The following is a 20,882-nucleotide window of genomic DNA, read 5'->3' as shown; positions in this document are numbered from 1 at the left end:
CTCCAGGACAGAGTTTGGACACCCATGATTTAACTAAATTTAAAAAAGGGAATGAATTAATCCAACATGGCCACGGTTTAAGTAAAACGAGGGAACAATTAGTACAACATGGCAATGATTTAGCTAAAACAGAGGGAAAAAACAATATATCGTAACCACTAATTAAGAATTAAATTGTGGCCTTGTTGTACTAATTCATTTTCTCACTTAAATTAAATGGCCACGATGTGCTTCTACATTCCTAATCTTTTCTTCTTTTTTTTTTCAGGCATCTTTAAAGCTGCAGTTTTTCCTCTTTGTCGCCATCTCTGTTCGAAATCTGCAATTGCAGTTATTCGCGGAATTATCAACTTTACGTGCGTTGTGCCTCGGCATGGCACAGCGTGGATGAATCCAATGTTTTGAGGAGAAGGTGCTGTTGTCAGTCGCCGCGCCGGTGTGGATCCTGTCATTCGCTATCACAGATACTACTTTTTTGAAGTATGACCAACATAAGAATTTTCACTGGAAAATGTCATCTGAACAAGTAACCGTGCAAATTATACTTTGTTCTCAAATTGTTAATGTTAACAACATCAAAATTGCGTGACTACATTTAATGCCCTTCCGATATTTGTCCTTGTTTTCGCATGGGCCGGTTGCAGTCTCTTTTTTTTCTCCAAAGTCCGAAGTCTTTCGTGTTTTACAACAGGTGAATCTCCAGTTGTCACTGGTGATTGTCGTTTGAACCTTTCTGGATCCGCCATCAAATTGATAAGTTTAATTAATTATATCAAGTGCTGTGAGAAAAGGCTATAAATCTCCGCCTCCAACATCCTCACACTCATAGCCTACAAGCCGAGACACCTTCTTTATGTGTACAGATGTGACGTAATGACGCAAAGACATGCTCAAATTTCCCGCGGAAATCCACCAGTACCACTGGAATTAAAAACATTATTACAAGCTTACCATTTTGAATCGAGCTAAGGCAAGCAGATAGTTTTGAACACTGGATGGTTATGTACTTGCTCAAAAATTTATTTAGGATAATTTTTAACCCAAAAAAGATACTTTAAGTTAACCTGTTAAGCTGCAACCCCACTTTTGAAAAATCCCAGGAAATGACATACCCAAACTGAAACAGATACAGTTCATGAACCCTTTGTACTAAAAGCACAAGTATGATCTCATTTGAAAGCTGACACCTGGCAGTTTATTGTAAATGTAGAATTAATTATTGTCTTAATGACAAAAATTGTTATAAATAGCTTCAAAGTTTTGTAAAGTTATTAGAAATTATTTTTTATGAAATATCCTCATGAAAATAAAATTGAAGTTGGCACTGGAGCAATCTAGAAATGCACTACAGCTAATGCCACATGTCTAAACATTTTATGTTTAAAATCTTAAGATAATAAGTCCAAAACTCTGTATTTAGTGAAATGTTTTTCAAGACCATGTCATGTGACTTTATTTTGATTTGATGCTAAAATGCTACTGATGTTTATTGCCATCTTCTAACCATCTATCCAGTATATTTTCTTTATTGTTTTGTGGTGCAAACGAGCCCCATTCAGTCTCAGTCTCCCCCTGCACACATTCACACCTCTCTCCAGCCTGGTTATGGCTGTAAATATGCATTTCTTTTGTCTGCATTATAGTTACTAACGACTGGCTATTCACAGGCTATTCATATGGTTTCAGTCACTAATTTCTTTTCTCAAAGTTCACCCTTACATTTTAAACTGTATCTAATGCATTTCTTGAATAAAGAAACATTTCAGTAAGCATTAAAAAAATAATAAAAATATAACTTCTAGACGTGGCAGGTGCACCTAGGGCTAGCTAGCATGTTAGCTTAGCACACCATCAATACACGACAATTTATGAGATTAAAACCATGTTTGTGCTTATAAACTTACTTTATGAAGCAAATCGAGTATTTTAAATAATTTTCTGTGATCTAATTTGGCTTCAGATAAAAAATCAGACAGAAAATATACTATTGGATAGTGTTCTGCACAACGATTCTATATAGATTAGCATTACATTATAAATATAATCTATTATTATGGAAATACCTGGCATGGATTGAAAAACACAGGTAACTCAAATATCATAGCAAACATGTTTATTGTCTTCAAAATGTCTGTATCTGCATGTTACAGCCATAGTTACAGCGCGATCTGTTGTTAGCTGTGTGTGTGTGTTCGAGGCTTCCTGGATTGTCACATGATTATGGCACTTCTTCATGTTCTAATACTGTGCACAGGGCGGCGAGGGCGCCCTCAGGCTATTGGTATGAATTGAAAACACATTAACAGAGTATGCAAACGCTCATAATGATTACATCGACGCATTTGGGTATAAATTCAATAAATATTATTCCTGTCTATAGAAATCTGATGTAAATCTATGAGAATCTATCAATATTTCTCCAAATCTGCACATTTTTGAGCTAAAGCCCTGAGGGACGTTGTTTTGTGTATCGCTGTCATGACGACAGCACGGAGTTTTTTATGAATGAAAGCGGCTGACGCGCATAATTCATATTAAAGGTATCGACTCATTTTTTCATTTCATAACTCCTGACACAAATTAAGACATAACTGTCACTATGAGTTTCTCAGAATACAATAGTGGTCAAATACTGAAACTTGAGTATTATATCTTTTTAATTATGTATAGTTTGTCAAGGTATAACATTAAATCTGATAGTAATTTTGAATTAAATAAATAAATAACGCTTCAGTGCGCGGGCGCACTGGCAACGGTTAACAGGTTGACATAATTTTCAATTAAATATTTTTAGAAAATCTATTCATATCAATTAGAAAAATGCAAAAGAGAAACTTTGAGACTTTTGGACACTGCTCTAGAGTCTATAGTTACTGTTCCAGACACTACACGAACCTAAGAGGATATTAATTCAAGCAATAATGGATAATAGATGGTTAATTTTGAACTTGTATGCATATCACTCAGCTACAGTAGTGCAGAGAGATTTGAACCTCACCCCTGAAAGATTGAGGTTTGGGCCCAGAGAGCGGATGACATCTTCAGTGAGATCAGACTGTTCAGCGTCCCACACAAAGCCAATGGTGACAATCTCTGGGCAGTTCATTAGCACACGTCGGATTTTTATACTCTGCCCACAGTTACTCTGCAATGCACAAGATCAAATTACAAATTACAGATCAAATTACACTGAGCAAAATGTCAAACAAAGGCATGCTGATGCAGTATAATAATAATACTGTTTTATTTGCAGTAACTGATTACATGTAATCTAGATTACATAATCAGATTAAAAAATAGTACTTGTAATTAAATTATATTATGTTTTTAAATAATCATTATCAGACAACAGTTACTTTTTTATTGATTACATGATTACATATTCACACATTGGAAGTGTCACGTTGGTTTGAGTTTTGGTTCGTTTATGTTTTCATGTCTTTTAATTTGTAATTTTGCCTTAGTCATGTTTCCTGCTTCCTGTTTGTTATGTTATTCCCTGTTCCCCTCATGTGATCCTTTCATGTGCTTCCTGGTTCATTGGTCTTGCTCTGATTGGTTCCCTTGTCTATGTGTCATGTTCTCATTGGTTCATTGTTGATTATTCACAGGTGTGTCTTGTTAAGTCGTTAGACTTTGTGTATAATATAGCCCTCATGTTACCATTGTCTCTTGTCGAGTATTGTTTGTGCAAAGACTGTAGGTGAGTTTCTGTTCATGATTAAGTTTAGGACGTCATGTCACTTCTTTGTTTAGTTTGGATTTTGTTCATGTTTGGATTTAAATAAAGCTGCACTTGGGTTCGTCTACACTCACCTTCAGTGGACTTGTTGCAGGCAGTAAATCATTTATAATGTATCTATTCTCCCTATGTACAAAAGGCCCTCTATGAGTCAAGTATGTATATGGTTAATTTGGAAGTATTACCTATTATGTCTACTAGGTGGCAGCCTACCCTCACTCAAGTTCATTGCAAGTATTGCATCATCTGTAGCTCTGGTTGTGTAATGAGTCAATTGCCAGAGACTTCGGTCAGGTGTGGACTGTTAGTGCTTGGTTTCTGATACAATTTGCCTGTTCTAATGATTCCTGATAGTGGTTTTAGTAAGTGTGCATCAATGACAATATGTAAGTGCACTGTTTATTATTATTGTCACTTTGAGATTGTTTCTAGTCAAGGTTTAATATCGTGATATGTGACGATTCATCCTAATGCTAAGCTAATCATGACTGGTAGAGAAAGACGTCATTTATATAATGTTGTCTTGCGTTAAATGACTATTCACAGTGACTAATCATTTAATTGCTGCAGTTGATTACTTTATAAAGATCATTGTTGTTCTATTTCAAACATATATTATTCTAATATTGTTCTAGCTTGTGAGCATAATGCTGTTCTATTTGTGATGATGATACTATTACAGTTAGTAATTATTCCTCCTTTCTGTTTTAGAATTATTTTAGTTCCTTTCTATTTTAGAACCACACCCTTATATACCTACATGCATATTGTGTAGATTGCAACCTGAAAGTAATCCCTGTATGCCATACCGTGCAAGTTGCTGATTCTGAATCCTAATCATTCAAGTAAACCTATATCAACCTGATTCTGTCTTCCTGAGTCGTGACTGACATCCTGTAGTGAATGCAACATATTACCAGTCATTCCTACCTCTTCCTAACATTGTGGTCCTTCGAGCCGGATGTGATTTGCTACAGTGACGGAATGGTTAATGAGCATTAGAGAGGAACGGTTCCAGAGTCTGTACGGCCAAAACGCCAGACACGTCATCCTGCCTACTTTGATTTTTAAGTGGACTATGGAGGTGATCGGCCAAGTAGTGAACATCCTCAGAACTTAAACACAGCACAGTATGAGCAGAGACGAGAACTGGAATCCAGTGAGAGGAAAGGAGGTACACAACAGATGGCACATCGTACTCCACCTAGAGACTCAAATCTGACATCAGAGTCGACATACAGAGCCTAGCAGTATCGGACTGTTACCGGGAATCTATCTGAGGTGTCTACTCCCTTTCATGAGCAATCAGCTAACGTTATGAATGCCCCATACAGCGCTCTCAAAAGTCGACTATGTACCAGTGCTCCGCCTACCTTGAATGAACGAACTGCCACACTTGACTTGCATGCTTCCCCTTCATATGTGGTTTCCTCCGATCCTTTTTCACCGCCAGCTGGGACTTCACATTATTCCTTTAGGGGCATGAGTCGTGGTGCTAATGACCCAAGTTATCCCCCTCAGCAGCAAAGAGCTTCCCTGACTGAGCCACACAGTGCCACAGACATGATGGTTCTGATTGACAAAATGATGGGTCAGTTACAGCTCATGAAAGACGAAGTCGCCTCAAAGCATGACACCTCTAGAGGTCAAACACCCAGTCATCCGCAGCATTATACAGAACCACCTCCTGTGCATTATGAATACCCCAACTCAGTGGTATGCACATCCACCTCAATATACTGCAGACTGAGCTTATGGGCCATCTGACAGATTCCAGAGCAGCTACGAGCCTGTCCCTAGATCAAATAGTGATATGTACCACCACCCAAGGCCACTACCTTTTCAAAGACCAAAGTCTTTCTAGTCCATCCTTCCAATCAGCTAAAATAGTCAGCTGTAGAATACAAAGGTTATAAGCCCAGTATACCTTATCTTGTGCATAAAGATGACTAAATCTAAATACAGATCCAAGCGAGTTTGCACGTCTGAAGCTTGCTTTACACAATCTACTACCCGATAATGGGTCAGAGTTGTTTAAGTACCAAATCTTGGTGGATCATCTGCAGCTGGAAGAAGCCAGACTGATTGCAGATTTTTTCCTTAACTCTCCATATCCTTATAGCGAGACAATGAACACTTTGACAGAGAAATTCGGTAAGCTTCATCAACTTGCTTTGAATAAGCTAGAGTAAAGGATCCACCAGATGTCCGTCCAGCAGACCCTGAAGCCTTTGAAAGGTTTGCATTACAAATTCAAGCCCTTGTAGGACTGCTGAAATCCTTGGGACCAGATGGAGATGCCGAATTGAGGTGCAGCTTCTACGTAGTTTGCCTGCTGACCAAGTTGCCACCTGATTTAAGAGCTGCCTTCAGGAGACAAATGCTGCCTAATCATGCCTCAACCTTCACACTTCAAGAGTTCTCCAAATGGTTGCAGTCTGAATCGTGGTGTCAAAACAGTGAACTGGTAGGAAACATTCAGCCAAAGGGATGGCCAAAGCAAATGATTGAGAAACGCAAAGAGCAAAGGCCAAGACCAGCTACTGTACTGCATGGAGCAGGCAGTCTCACCCCGAATAGTACTTCCTCTCCAGTCAAACCGGCCACTTCACCAGAGAACCAGGTGAAAAGTAAAGCCTATTGTCCCTCTTGTTAGAATACAGATCATTTCCTTAGTCAGTGCCTCAACTTTCAGCAGCTCACAACTGAACAAGTGAAAAACTGGATTCAAACAAACAAGCTCTGTTGGAAGTGTGGAAGGACACATTTAGCTGCACAGTGCAATCTGAAGAAACCCTGCCACAAATGTAAAGGTAAACATTTGCTTATACTCCATGACATCAATTACAAGTTAGCCAAAGATACTGCACCAGCATCAAGTTCCACCGCTGAAACCTTATACCTGGACAGACGTGAAACAGATAACTGGGTCCTGCTGAAAGTAGTCTGAGTTCTGCTGAGATATAAGAACCGCAACTTGGACACGTATGCTTTCCTTGACGATGGATCCGAACGCACCATCTTGTTATTGGCTGCAGCCCAGAAACTGAATTTGAAAGGTGAAGAGGAGGAGTTATCCATTAGAACCATCCATCAGAAAGTGTCATGTCTACAAGGCTCGACAGTTTCATTAGGGATATCTCCAGTGGCGCAACCATATAAGACATACCATATCAAGCAAGTAGGGCTGGGTGATATGGCCAAAAAAAAAAAACTCACGATAATTGTTTTATATCAGTCGATATCGATAATTATCATGATAAATGTCAAATCTTTATTTCTTTCAAGTTTAAAGGCAGATTTTTGCTCCTAAGTGAAAGTTGTAGAAACCAGAGCATTAATTGTGGTTTTAAACTACTCTTTATTGTCAGAACATATGACAAACACTTGCCAAACAGGTGAACATTTCACAAATCTGAGCTAGAACATTCAAACATTTGTCCTTTTTCCTTAACAAAATAAATATCTTTATTGGAAAATTAATTTCTTAGTTTCTGCATGTGCTAATTGGGGATATTGTTTCAAATCCTGAAACAGGTTTATGTTGCCTGACTTTGATGGCACGTATCTTCAGCACAGTTTGCAGTGCAGGCTGCAATATTTTCCGGCCAGTTGATAATACCCAGAATATCAAAATCGACTGCTGGCGGTAGATCCTTTTCCTATTTAGCACCAAAACAGTCTGGAACAGTCTTCCTAACAAATTTTCGGGAAGCAGACACACTCTGTCAGTTCAAAGCTAGACTAAAAACACATCTCTTTGACCTAGCATACACATAACACATAACACATTATAGATTTTTATAATTCAATGTTAGGCTGCATAGATTAGATCAGCCGGAACCGGGAACACTCCCCATAAATCCTGGTGTACTCGTTACATCAGAAAAAGAATGGCATCTACCCTAATATTAGTCTCTCTGTTTATCCCGAGGTTTACCACAATCCGCCGGATCCAGGCCGTATCCAGATCTGATGAAGGACCTGCGCCTGGACGCGACAACAATGCAGTCCTGAAGTGTCAACTAGTCTCTCCCCTGTAAAGGCCTCCCTCCCCTCCCTTTACCTCTCTACAAATAAAGCGTTGTCGGGATAATTCCGGTTCACGTGGCTACGCGGAAGCGATACAAATTATGTATTATACATTTTAAGGCCAGACAAGTAGTTTGTTGAGGGTTGGTTTGTAGGGAAGGACAACACGCCTGCGCACATATATTCAATACGCATGTGCACGCCATCAGCGTTCTCACAGGTTCGCGTTTTTAAAGTTTGCGTAGAGAGAACTTAAAGAGTTTTCTGTTAAAACGGTGTCGTCTTAGCGGCCCCTAAGTCAATAACTAATGATCGATGCGATGGAAGTGAATCATTCAAAACTAAATTTAGCTGGACAATAACTTTATTCTAGAGCTGCTATAAAGTCAAAACAATCTCTGTTACTTTAATTTCCTATTATCACTGTAAAGCCGCTTTGGAACAATCTACATTGTTAAAAGCGCTATATAAATTAAGATGACTTGACTTGACTAGTATTAGATTGAGTTAGGATGCAGATTTACTATGTTAAATTTATGTTCATTAACAAAAACAGTAACATCTGTTAAAAAAAAATGTAACAACATTTTGGTCAAATTTAATATTCTGACTGTTTGAGTTTTATTAAAATGAACCATTGGTCATCCAGTATCATGCATTTATATCATGATAACCACAGATAAAATCAGGCATAGCCTATAGCACCTCACTATCATGGCAAAATGTAACTTTATGGTTTCTATGGTATTTGTATGAAAAACAGTAGCCTAAATACATTATTAAATACTGTAATTAAATTCCATTAGTCCTTTAATACATTGTCTACATTAATAATATAATACAATTCAATATGTATATACCACATTTCATGGTGCAGTTAATTTCACTAGGCTAACATTACAGTAAATCCATGGTAAATTATGGGAATTTGTAGACAGAAAAGCCTTCTGACTGTATCGTTGCGCACAGTGTTTCTCCTGTTTGTCAGTGCTGTTACATCTGCCTTTAAACTGGTTTAAATCATTGAGACATTTGTGTTCTTCGCTGAATTCAAGCTCTTCTCACTGGATCTCGTGACTGAGACCGATCAGAGTAAACACATCTGCTTTAGCGAGCTCGCGCTGTTTGGACTTTAAGCCGAGCGATAAATGGTCCATGTGGCGAGTGCTTCAAATGAGTTTCGTTCCGCTTTTGCCGCATAAACATTATCGAACATTTATCGAACTCTTGATATCGTTTTATCGAGAAAAAAAATTATATTGCGATAATTATCGTTATCGTTTAATCACCCAGCCCTACAAGCAAGCCTTTACGGCTGACCAGCTGGGATTATCTCAACAATCCTACCCTATGGAGGCACTCGTAAGTAAGTACAAACCCCTGAAGGGTCTTCCTATCTAGTCCTTTGAGAACATTCACCCACTCCTTCTGATTGGTGCTGATCAGCCTCATCTAATCACCCCAATCGAGTCAGTTCATCTTGGACCACCTGGTGGGCCAGCCACCATCAAGACAAGACTGGGTTGGACAGTACAGGGCCCAGCGAAGCTCCTTCTGAATCATCTTCATTCTCAGCAGGTCCTTTTCATATCAGTGTCATCCAAGCAAACAGAGCTGATGAGAAATGTTGTGAAGTTATAAGAAGTTCCTGAATCCATTCGGTCTGCACTGGCACTACCCCACCGACACTCTTAGGTACAAGCACCGTCCCCTAGAGTATGAAACGCCCACCATGCACAATTTATATCGGATCCTTGCCAGTCAATATGACCCGTTAGGCTTCATCATCCCTTATACAACCAGAGCAAAAATACTAATCCAACAACTGTGGGCTAAGCTGAGAGAATGGGAAAATCCTTTATTCCCTGATGAACTTTTGCAGAACTGGCTGCAGAGGGAAGACAAACTCAAATCCCTTTCCACTATTACCTTCCCTAGGTGCTATGTGACCACAGAAATGGATAATGCTTCTGTTGTAAGAGAGATACACGAGTTCTGTGACACATCAGAAAGAGCCTATGGTGCAGTCTCGTACCTGAGAACTGAGAATAGTCAAGGCAAGGTACAGTTCGCATTCCTACTTGCACGCTACAGAGTTGCACCCAAGAAACAGTTGTCGGTTCCCAGACTTGAACTCTGTGCCACTCTCTGTGGAGCTCAGTTAGCAGAGTTGTTAAGGAGAGAACTTACACTTGAGTATCGCAGAATTACCTTATGGTCCGATTCCACCACAGTGCTGAGCTGGTTGCATTCAGATTTGTGTTGGTTCAAAGTCTTTGTTGGCACCAGGATCACAGAGATACAAACAACAAATCCACAGGATTGGAGGTATGTGGACTCTGCTCAGAATCCTGCTGATGACCTAACAAAGGGAAAACGTCTTGAGGATCTAGCCACCCCAAACAGATGGAGTAATAGACCCCCCTTCCTCTTAATGCACTCTGATCAATGGCCCAAAAGTCCTTCTAACAGCTCCCTGGAAGTTGATTCAGAGTTGCGCAAGTCAATGTTCTGTTCCCTAAATGTAGTGACAGGCAACTCAAAGATTCCTGATGCCATCCTATTTACAAACTACAAAGAATTACTGGAAGCTACTGGAGATTGGAGACTGGAGATTTCCTACAAGCAGAAGTTCTTCAGTGGAAAGCATCTCAGCTAGATAGTTTCTTTGACTTCCAATGCCTGAAACAAGGTAAACCTCCCCCCTTCTAATTATAAACTGCTTTTAGTCCAGAGCTGGACAAAGAAATAGATGTTATTCGAGTGGGGGGAAGACTGTGACGAGCTGAGGCACTCGACATAGCAACTAAGCACCCAGTTGTCCTTGATCCCAGTCATGCCCTTACCAAGCTTATAATTCAAAACTACGATCAGCAGTTGAAACATCCAGGCCCAGAGAGAGTTATGGCTGAAATTAGAAGGAAGTTTCGGATTCTGCGTGGTAGAGAGGCCATCCGCAATCACCTATTTCGATGCACTGACTGTCGGAGATGGAGAGCCAAACCCACAAATGTCAGACTTGCCTGTAGCTCGACTTCAACTATTCAAGCCTACATTTCACTCTAATGGAATGGATTGCTTCGGGCTCCTCTCAGTTCAGATTGGATGGAGAGTGGAGAAAAGATGGGGAATAATTTGGAAGTGTTTGACAACCAGATGTGTCCACCTTGACATACTATCAAGTATTGACACTGATTCCTTCCTCATGGCATTTCAGAGATTTATGGCACATAGAGGAACTCCCTTCGAGCTCTGGTCTGATTAAGGGACTAGTTTTAAAGGAGGGGAGAGAGAGTTGCATGAAGCATTAAAAATTATGTCAACAACATACAGTTGGCGAAGCAGAAAGTTCACTTTCGTTTAAACCCACCTGGAGCTCCTCATTTCGGAGAAGCATGGGAACGTGATATACGATCTGTTACCAAGGAGGTCCTCAGGACAGTGTTAATTGAGGTAGAGGGAATACTGAACTCCAAGCCTCTCGGATACCTCTCATCTGATGTCTCGGATATACATGTAGATCCTATTACCCCAAATCACCTTCTCATGGGGCGGCTCGACGGCTCTCTCCCACAAGTTGTATATCCTCAAAGCGAAATTATCAGTCGGAAACGATGGAGCCACAGTCAGATCCTCACTGACTTATTCTGGTCTGCATTCATCAAGTACTACCTACCAAATCTGCAGACTCGATCTAAATGGCATGAGGATGTAAAGGAATTTGCCGTTGGGAATGTTATGCAATGTGCAGCATCCACCTGGATGATGCGACAGCAGCCATATTGCGCCAGAACGCCCACCACACACCAGCTTATTGGTGGAGAGGAGACAGAGTGATGTAGCCAATTAGTGTGTATATATATATATATATATATATACATATATATATATATATTGTGGCGAGCAGGACGAGGCCGAAAGGCCGTGAGAGAGCGGCACGAGGCCGGTGGCGTGATTACTGATGAGCGACACCTGCGCGACGCACCAGTCTCGTATCTCTCACGGAGGAGCGGAAGCATAAAGGGGGAGCGACGACAGTGGAGATCGAGAGAGGACAGGCCTGAACTTATGTTGTGTTTTATTGTGACAGCAGTCGTCTGTGAGGGGCTGCTGTCTTTTACTTTCATTTTGTATTTGTTTTATTTGTATCATTGTTCGCCAGTTCCTGCCTCCTTCTTCCCACAACATTTAACCTCGTTACACTGGTGCCGAAACCCGGGAAGAAGGAGGCGTAATTAATATTACAAAATACTAATGATATAATGGACAGAGATGTAAGGGTGTTCAGCGGAGTCTGCAATGGGAGGGCGAGTCAGGAGATGAGACGTGTTTAAGTGGGTCAAGTGCAACGCAATTAACACCTGAGTCCGATTGCAGTGATTGGCGTTGAGAGAATAAAAGCCAACAGACCGGTGGACTCGGGAATGCACACACTCTTACGCTTGAAAGAAAGACTCACGCTGAACGTCTGAAGAAAGTGATTTATTGTGAGGAAGTGCATGCTGCGCCGTTGTTTTGATTTTTGTTTGATTACGCACCAGTGGGGTGTTAATAAAGAGGACCCAAGTCCATCTTAAGCAGAACCTGACTTCTCCTCATTTCAAAGACCTGTTACAGTCACCTACAGTTTGCAGCTACTGAATTGTTAAAAAGAGAAAGATTTACATGGCACACAGTTAATAACATGGCAACAGCTTATCTCTGTTTATGGCAAGCAGTAAACATAAACATTCCTTAAAGCTTTTGCTCAGGACTTTTACGGGCTTTTCCCAAATCACGGAAGTGACCTCGACGTCCGGGTTAGCAGTAGCATAAGCCATCAGGCAAGTGTTATTTAAATAAACTCCTGATGAGATGCAACCTTAGATCCATTAGTGCCTGCACTAAGCCATTCGGATGATATCTCTAAATAAGCTCTAACTTTAATAATGTTCGACCAAGGGGAAAAAAAGCTTCTGGGGGGGTGTTTGGCTCGAGGTCATGGTGCAAAGGACCCTAGGTTGAAATTACTCTGAACCATCCCTTTAAAGGGGCTATATAGAATTCAGAAATCCTTGTTATTAGCAACACTAGTGGTCGTAAAGTGAACTGCAGCCAACAACTTATTGCTCATGAACCACATAAGGTACAAGAGACTGAGCATGATTTAAGGCCCTGATGTGCTCATGGCAAAGCTCTTTTTTGTTCTTCACTTAGAAATAAAAAAGATAAAATAAGGTGAAATTACACTGTTGTGATAGGATTTTAAAATGTATTTGAGACTATACACTCCTGAGGAAAAAAAAAATGGGCCAAGCCAAAAATGCCAAAATATTTAGTGGTCTTTTAACGGACTTGACCAGGAAATTAACAAGAATTGCACAAATACTGTAGATAATGTAACTTGGTTCACAGAATAGCCTTCCCCTTTGTTTTTTCTTTAAAAGTTTAAGCTGTTTTGGTAAACTTGCAGACAGCTTTTTACAGGAAGAAGAGTCTGTGTTGTTCCACTCCATGTTAAAGACTTCAGACAGTTAATGAGTAGTTGAAAAATGTCTCCTAGTTTGTTTGAGTTTAATGTGAAACTAAATATTAACTACAGGGTTCAAATCTGGACTCTGACCAGTCCAAAACATGAGCCTGATGGACTTCTTAACACTTCTTGGTTGTCTGAAATTTGGGCAGGAGCATTGTCTTGTTAAAAAATAATATCTGATCATTCCTCTTTAGATAAAGACATTCTGCAATATTCTCCTGTACTCCAAAGCAGTAAATGACTTTTCACACTGAAGCAAGCAGCTCACTAATACAAGCAGCTAAAAAGGCTCCCCTCTACCTCAATTCATCACTGTGGAAGAGATGCATTTATTAATATATTTCTCACTAGATTTTTTAAGACTCTGGAGCATCACCATGCAACTCGTGTTTCATTGTGATTCATCACTCCACACAACTTCTGGAGCATCACCATGCAACTCGTGTTTCATTGTGATTCATCACTCCACACAAATTCCTATATTTTGTCAAAAACTTAATTCTTTGATGTTTTTCTGAGACATCAATGGCTTTTTAAGTAGTGTATTTGCTTACATTTATAAACAACAAAGAAAGAGTGTTTTAACGCAAAATTATGGATGAGCTAATTAAATGCATGATTAATATAATGTCATCAGTGAGATGTAAAGACATCTTTACAGGCTTTATGACTTTACTATGTTGGAATGAAATGTACTTGGATGCATTAACACACTTAACAGTGGCATCTAGTGTGCATGCAACTAGTTAAAAAGGAAACAAAAGTTGGCATACAGGGCAGTTGCGAAGATCTCCAATGGTGTTGGCTGCCTGCAGCAGTTCACCAAACATGTCTGAGCGCAGTCTGTCTGTCTTCTCCAAGATTCGCTCCACTTGTTGACTGATAAAAGAGCAAAAAATACAAAGAGGATCATTTCTGACACTGAACCACTCTAGATAATAGACAGGGCAATAGTGTACTGCAGACTTTGCTCTTTTCCACTGAGTAATCCTTCAATGCAAACAATGTTGTTTTCTGTGAAGCTTTCAGCTATCAGTCAGAATTTTCAGTGAAGCTATTTCTATCTGTCAGAATTTAACTTTTGTCTCTCCCAAAGCTATTTTATATATTATATATTATATATTTATATTTTATATATGTCATTTATGATGGTTATAATGGATCAATTGGATCCTCACGCTGGCACTATTCATAAAAAGAAATAGAAAGAAAAAACATAAAATATTGTGATTTGATTGAAAAAGATTTACTCTCCAGGAGAGGAATCAATTACAGTGGATTATTTCACTCACCAGAGGGCCGTGGAGGACACATAGTGCACAAGCTCAGTGAAGGGGAGGGGGTCTGATGATGCTCCACAACTACGACAAACAAACTACAGAGGGAAATAAACTTCTGTAAGGGGGGAGTGAGGTTTTTAAACATTTAAAAAATATATATATATATATGATTCAAAGACTAACATAGAAAACACAGAGAAAACAACTATTATTTTAAGCAGAGTACGTTAGAAAAAAAGGAAACCAACACCATAGTACCTGCTCATAGAGAGTCATGGCAAACTTCTGGTGGGTGATGCATGATTTGGAAGTACAAAATTCTGTGGATGAGTCAGAAACGATGTGCAGGTGTATCCTTTCTAGAATGTTCTCCTGTCTCCCAAAGTTTACAAAACAGATGCAAAAAGAAAGCAATAAAAGAAACAATTATCAGTGATGAATCAGTTATTCTTAGTTCTAGGCTAATACTTATTCATGTTATTTTTAACAATCGTTGTTATTATTAGTGACATCAACCTACCATAAAGTAGGTCAAACAACACAAAATAGCTACTTAAAATAAAGCACATTAATGGCACCAAATAGATTAAAATTATTCACAGAAAGAAAAGGAAAAAAGAGCAAACCATTATATTAGATCGCTTATGCAATAAGCAAGTGGACAATGCATTTAACACACATACAACATTAATACCATAGAAAATCGGTATAAGAACAATATATACATACTTTTTAGGCCATTCACCATATTTCCCATTTAGTTTATACAAATATTTCATCACACAAGTGGACAGGAGTGGCATTACAAAAAAAAAAAAGCCTAGTGGGTGAATTGTCCCTTTAATATCCCTTTAATTCTGTTGTTCTTTTACTATACAATGCAAAACACTGGAAATACTTTTTATTAAGGGATTATGTAGTTACATATGTTATACAGTATGCACTTACTATAGTAGTAATAGTAAAGTATGCATAATTACAGGCAACCCTAAACCAACCCCAAACCATAACCTTATACTAATAAAGTTAATTATTATTACTCAGTACTTCTCTGTGTAAGTACACTGTAACAACGTCACCTTAGAATAAAGTGTAAACCAAAAATGTAGGCAAGACACTGCAGAGTTAATAAAAACTGGCTTAGACCACTGCAAGTGAAGGTCATTTGTGACCCTGATCAGATGAGATCAGCTGGCATAGTGATGATGTATAAACCTGTTTAACCTTTCCACTTTAACTTCCCAGAGATGCACACTACTACTATAAGTACTGCCATACAACAGTAATTTGTATAAAACAATTTTTGCCCTTGGAAACCAGGCCTAGTATCTTTGTAAAAATATACTAGCAATTAGATCCTTTAATAAGGTGAAAATCTGAATAGTCCCTCCTGCACCACAGCTAACGTCTCAGGTTACGACTGTAAACATGGTTCCCTGAGAAGAGGAACGAGACACTGCGTCATGGAGTTGACACTATGGGAACGCTCCTCGTGAGCCGGTGTCTGAAGCACGTGTGCTACACTAGTATATTTTTAAGGCATTTGACACAGTGGATCACTTCATGTTAATCAAAACCCTGTTGAATATTGGTGTTGGGCATAGAGCTGTAAATTGGTTTCACAGCTATCTCTCTGAACGGATGCAAATTGTAAGGCATGGGAATGTAACATCTGACCCTGTTGTCCTAAAAAAGGGTGTCCCACAAGGATCAGTTTTAGGTCCTTTGCTTTTTATCATCTATATAAATAATGTTTGCAGTGAGTTTAAATACTCACAGTATCATTTGTATGCCGATGATACAATTATGAATTCTTGTGCCCCAACACCTGAGACTGCCTGTGCAAATTTGGAGTTAGATTTTGCCTCATTACAATCTGCCCTGTTTGATTTGAAGCTACTTTTAAATGCAAAAAAGACAAAGGCGATGATATTTGCACCTATAAATACTAAAGTCCCAGTTCTTGCTATTAATACATTGCAAGATGAAGCCATTGAACTTGTTGATACTTATAAATACTTGGGTATCTGTCTGGACAAAGGTTTTACCTTTAAAAAACATATTGAAGCTTGAAACTTAACCCCCTGGGGTCGGCGGTATCGCCGGCGATACCAGCTCGCTTTTTTTTTTATCAGTTCAAAAGAGGTTCATTTTGCTCTGTTGACTTTGATATTACAAACAAGTTTCATACATCAATCGATTCTGTTAAATGTGTATTATTTTTGTGTATACTCACAATAAAAACAAAGTGTTGTGCTTTTTGCCAAATAAAGAAAAATAAACACGAAGCGAGTTCTGCCTTCTCTCTGTCAGTGTAGTCCATTCTGAAACGCGTCCGAAAATGAACTGTAACTCAGCGAATACTCAGTCAAACAGGCATACAGACACACAGGCATGAAGCTTGAATTCTCTTCTTTTAAATGAAGTAATTTATATAAAAAACAAATATTCTCATCTTGTGAAATCTGTATTAAAAGAGAGCGATTCCAGTCGAGCTCATTAGAGCTCATTCAAATGTAATGTGACCACGCCCCGGAGAGCGCGCGCTATTCAAATGCAAATGAATGAGGCAATCCACGCAAACATGTGAACGCCCCCATATCAGCTCGAGAAAACACAAGTTTATTCAGATCATTACTTGTTTACACAGTCTCGCAGCGCTGTGAGGAATAATAATAATGGAAAATGTACCTCAGAAGTGCGGGTATTTCGAGGAGCAAGGATCCGACTGAGCTGAGGAATACTGTAGTAAGTTTTTTTTCCTTCTCAAGTGAATCGCGTTTCTGTTTGTGAATGAATGAACCACAGAGATGCGCGCTGTTTACCACAGCTCGCAAAAAGACAGTTTAAATTTAAATCGCTTTCTGTGTGTGAATGAATGATGATGTTTTAGCAAACTGTATTGCTATACTGAGATGAGTAAAAATCGACTGAAATATGCTGAAATAAAATGTAGGCTATTTGTATAAGCAACGTATTAAACTGAATGAACATTTATATGCCCTAATATTTCATAAAAAACAACGTTACAGTCAGGCGAAATATGAAAGACAATATTTTGTTGACTAGATTTGGGTACAGTTTTTACTGTAGAATATACTGCCACATCAAATAAGCTTTTGTTTAGCAATTTCTGCTCATATGTTATATATATATATATCAAAAATAAAGTCATCAACTAAGATGTTAGCTGTTCCAATGTTGGCTATATTCAAACTAATGAATACATATGATAAAATGTAGGCCTGTAATAATTTTTTTACAAAGAAAGAGTACACTTGAAATATTGTTGAAATTGTAATTATTGTTGTAATTGTAACCTTTTTAATAAAATAGCAAAACATATTTACAAGATAGATGTAAGCAAAATCTTAAATGGTCAATATAAGTCTTCTTCTAAATATATCTTTTGTCCTTGCATTGTGGCTCAGTCAGTGTCACACCTGAATGAATGGCTCATTATGCAGAGTGGGTGGGACATTGTATTCTCAGGTGTAAACTACTCCCCCTTCACGCCCCCCTCGCATATTGGCTTTCCAAGCAAAACCTGTTTTATACAATTTAAATCAATGTATTGTTCTATTGTGAACGATAAAGCAAGACTATTTTCACATAATTTTGAAGCCAGAACTCGAAGCGACAACATCCATTAGTCAAAAGTCTAATTGACACATATTTAGTATGAGTTTTGTGGTCTTATTTCAGCAACTTTCATTTTTATTTTTTCCAATAACCACGCATAAACATTATTCTCTTAAAAATACAAACATCTACGTTCATGTTGCTCACATATTATGGTAGCCCTGCTATTTAGAGTGAATTTACACCTTTGCCATTATCATGTTTATAAATAACTGAAAAAAGCACAAATGTCAGGGCATGTCAAAACATCCCAAGGGCCCCAAAAACACCTTAGACCCCAGAGGGTTAAATTCACTCTGGCATTTTTATATAGATTGAAATCTTGCTTTTTTAGGACTACATGGAAAAAACTGGTTGCAGGATTATTCCTGTCTCAGTTAGATTATGGTGATATAATTTATCAATTTGCTTGTCCTTCTACTTTGTCAATGCTTGACCCTCTTTATCATGCGGATCTCAGGTCCATCACAAATGCTGGCTATCAGACACATCACTGCATCTTATATAGTAGGGTAAATTGGCCATCACTCAAAGTGTGCAGGATGCTACATTGGCACATTTTTATTTATAAAGCTATTTTAGGTCTTTTGTCTTCTTATATCTGTTTAAAATTTGTTCATATGCAAAGTACATATCATTTAAGATCTAGTGACAGACTACTTTGTAAGGTACCAAGAATGAGGACAGAAGTAGGAAAGAGGAGTCTGTCTTACTATGGCCCTTCATCCTGGAACGAACTCCAGTCTAGGCTTAAGATTGGTGCGCTAATTTCCTTAGCTGCTTTTAAAAAAAGATTATCTGACATGCTGAAGGACATGTGCACTTGTTTTAATTAATGGTAGGTAGATCTCAACTTTTAGTCCTTATTTCGTTTGTTTATATATTTTAAACTCATTGCATTTTTTTTTTTTCCTATGTAAATATTTTGTAAACTTTGTGTATATCTGTATTGTATTTAATTTATGTAATGTATTGTTTTTCAGCTCATGGTTGAAAATTGTGCTATACAGGACTCCCTTGTAAAAGAGACTGTGTCTCAATGAGACTTTTCCTGTTTAAATAAAGGTTATATATATATATATATATACACGCTAATCTTGATTTGCCAACATGGTCAGGTGACATCACAGGTGCGCCAGCAGGGTATATAAGGGCGTCATTAAATTTAATTGTCTGAAGGAAGTCATACAGGCATGATGGAAGTATGGCAACGCAAGGCTCTGTCTCGTTCCCCTACTCAGGGAACCATGAGATCTGAGACGTTCCCTTTCGTGTCATGGATTTCACACTATGGGAACAAAATACTCACTACGCCATACTGAACAAATGCCTCCTCAACATGCTTGTGAACTTCCCAGTAAGCTAAGCTGCAGCCAAAACATTGCAACACAGCACACCCGTGACCAAGAACTAGATCCTGTCTACAGAACCAGGAGAGGCCTCAGGAGAGAACTGTGTTCTCTCAACTATATGTTCTACCTACAGTAAGAACATAGCAATGTTCTTCATACTGAAAAACTCAGCCGCCGAACCCCTAAGGATAATGTTGTCATCAATTGTCTGACTATAAGCTCCAGTGTGAACAGGAGGGGCTACTGAGAGGGCAGAGTGCTGTGGCGCTCTTGAACATGCCCTACCAAGTAGCTTTTATCGGCTGATGGTTACCCATTCCTACAGTTCTAGCAAACGACAGAGATTGGGCTGCTAGCTGTGACAGAGTTCACTTTTATACTCTGTCCCAATACCCCTCACGAACCTTTAGAAAAGCATGCTAACATAGTTCCCCACTGTGTCTGCACTTATCAGGTATAGAGTGGAGGGGCGACAAATGAAGGAGCGAGACACAGCAGCATAAAAGCTAATTCTCCTTACTGTAACCATATGTGGGAACAGACTGCTGCAGCCTTCAATCTAGGAGGGGACTTAGATAGCTGCCCATCCCCAAGGGAAGTGCCAGCCTGTTACTCCAATATAAACATGATTTGACAAGAAGCAGATTAATGCTTCTTAGCCTCATGCCACCAAAGGCGACAGCAGAGGAAGAGGGACGCTAAAGTGGTATTGCCCAATCTTCCAGTGCTGTTCAGCTTATTAACATGTGATCACAGCCCATCGCAAACACCTCTGCACTCCTAGTGCAAGAGGGGCAAGGGTGATCAATGATGATGTGAGACGCAAGTTGCGTTATTTGCCCATCATCCACATTTATCACAACCTAACTGTTATAGAGGAAGCATTTTGCTATCATCTCCACACTGCCGGCACCCGGAAATAACAGACAGAAAGAGGCGTGGAATGAGAGCAGCTTAATTGTCCATCTTTCCTCCTTCTGCCCATATGAAATATGAAGGATACTGAAACTGCCTCTATACCCAGTTCAACCAAGATGAGGACTCTAGGGGTTTAGCTTCTTACTTTTCTTAGCCGAGATGACTTCCCTTATGTTCTTTCTCTGCCTCCTGCAAGGTCACCGCCTCAGAGGTGGGGCATAGCTGGGGCCAGCAACAGGGTCAGGAGAGTGTGATGTAGGACCTCAACTGTGGTGAGGCATGTACTGCTTGAACGCTGCTGACTTAACCTTTGCCTCCTTGAACTTCTGGACCACTGTCTTGACAGCGGTACAAAAAAGACCTGAAGGGTGACACCGGGGCATCAAGAAGAAAAGCTCACT

The 20,882-nt window shown here is 39.2% G+C and overlaps 1 protein-coding gene across 1 annotated transcript in view; it reads right to left on the bottom strand.

Annotated features, from left to right (window-relative positions):
* usp53b (ubiquitin specific peptidase 53b) overlaps positions 1-20,882 on the bottom strand; it is a 61,672-nt gene that overhangs the window by 33,838 nt on the left and 6,952 nt on the right. Inside the window, exons 5-8 of the mRNA XM_084394178.1 lie at positions 14,828-14,941; positions 14,582-14,664; positions 14,063-14,168; positions 2,999-3,145 (exon numbers count right to left, since the gene is read on the bottom strand). Coding sequence (XP_084250304.1) covers positions 2,999-3,145; positions 14,063-14,168; positions 14,582-14,664; positions 14,828-14,941 — 450 coding nt within the window. The remainder of the gene's footprint in view (positions 1-2,998; positions 3,146-14,062; positions 14,169-14,581; positions 14,665-14,827; positions 14,942-20,882) is intronic.

The sequence above is a fragment of the Rutilus rutilus genome, assembly GCF_951802725.1.
Source record: "Rutilus rutilus genome assembly, chromosome: 2".
NCBI lineage: Eukaryota > Metazoa > Chordata > Actinopteri > Cypriniformes > Leuciscidae > Rutilus > Rutilus rutilus.
This window is presented reverse-complemented; position numbering and strand designations above follow the sequence as displayed.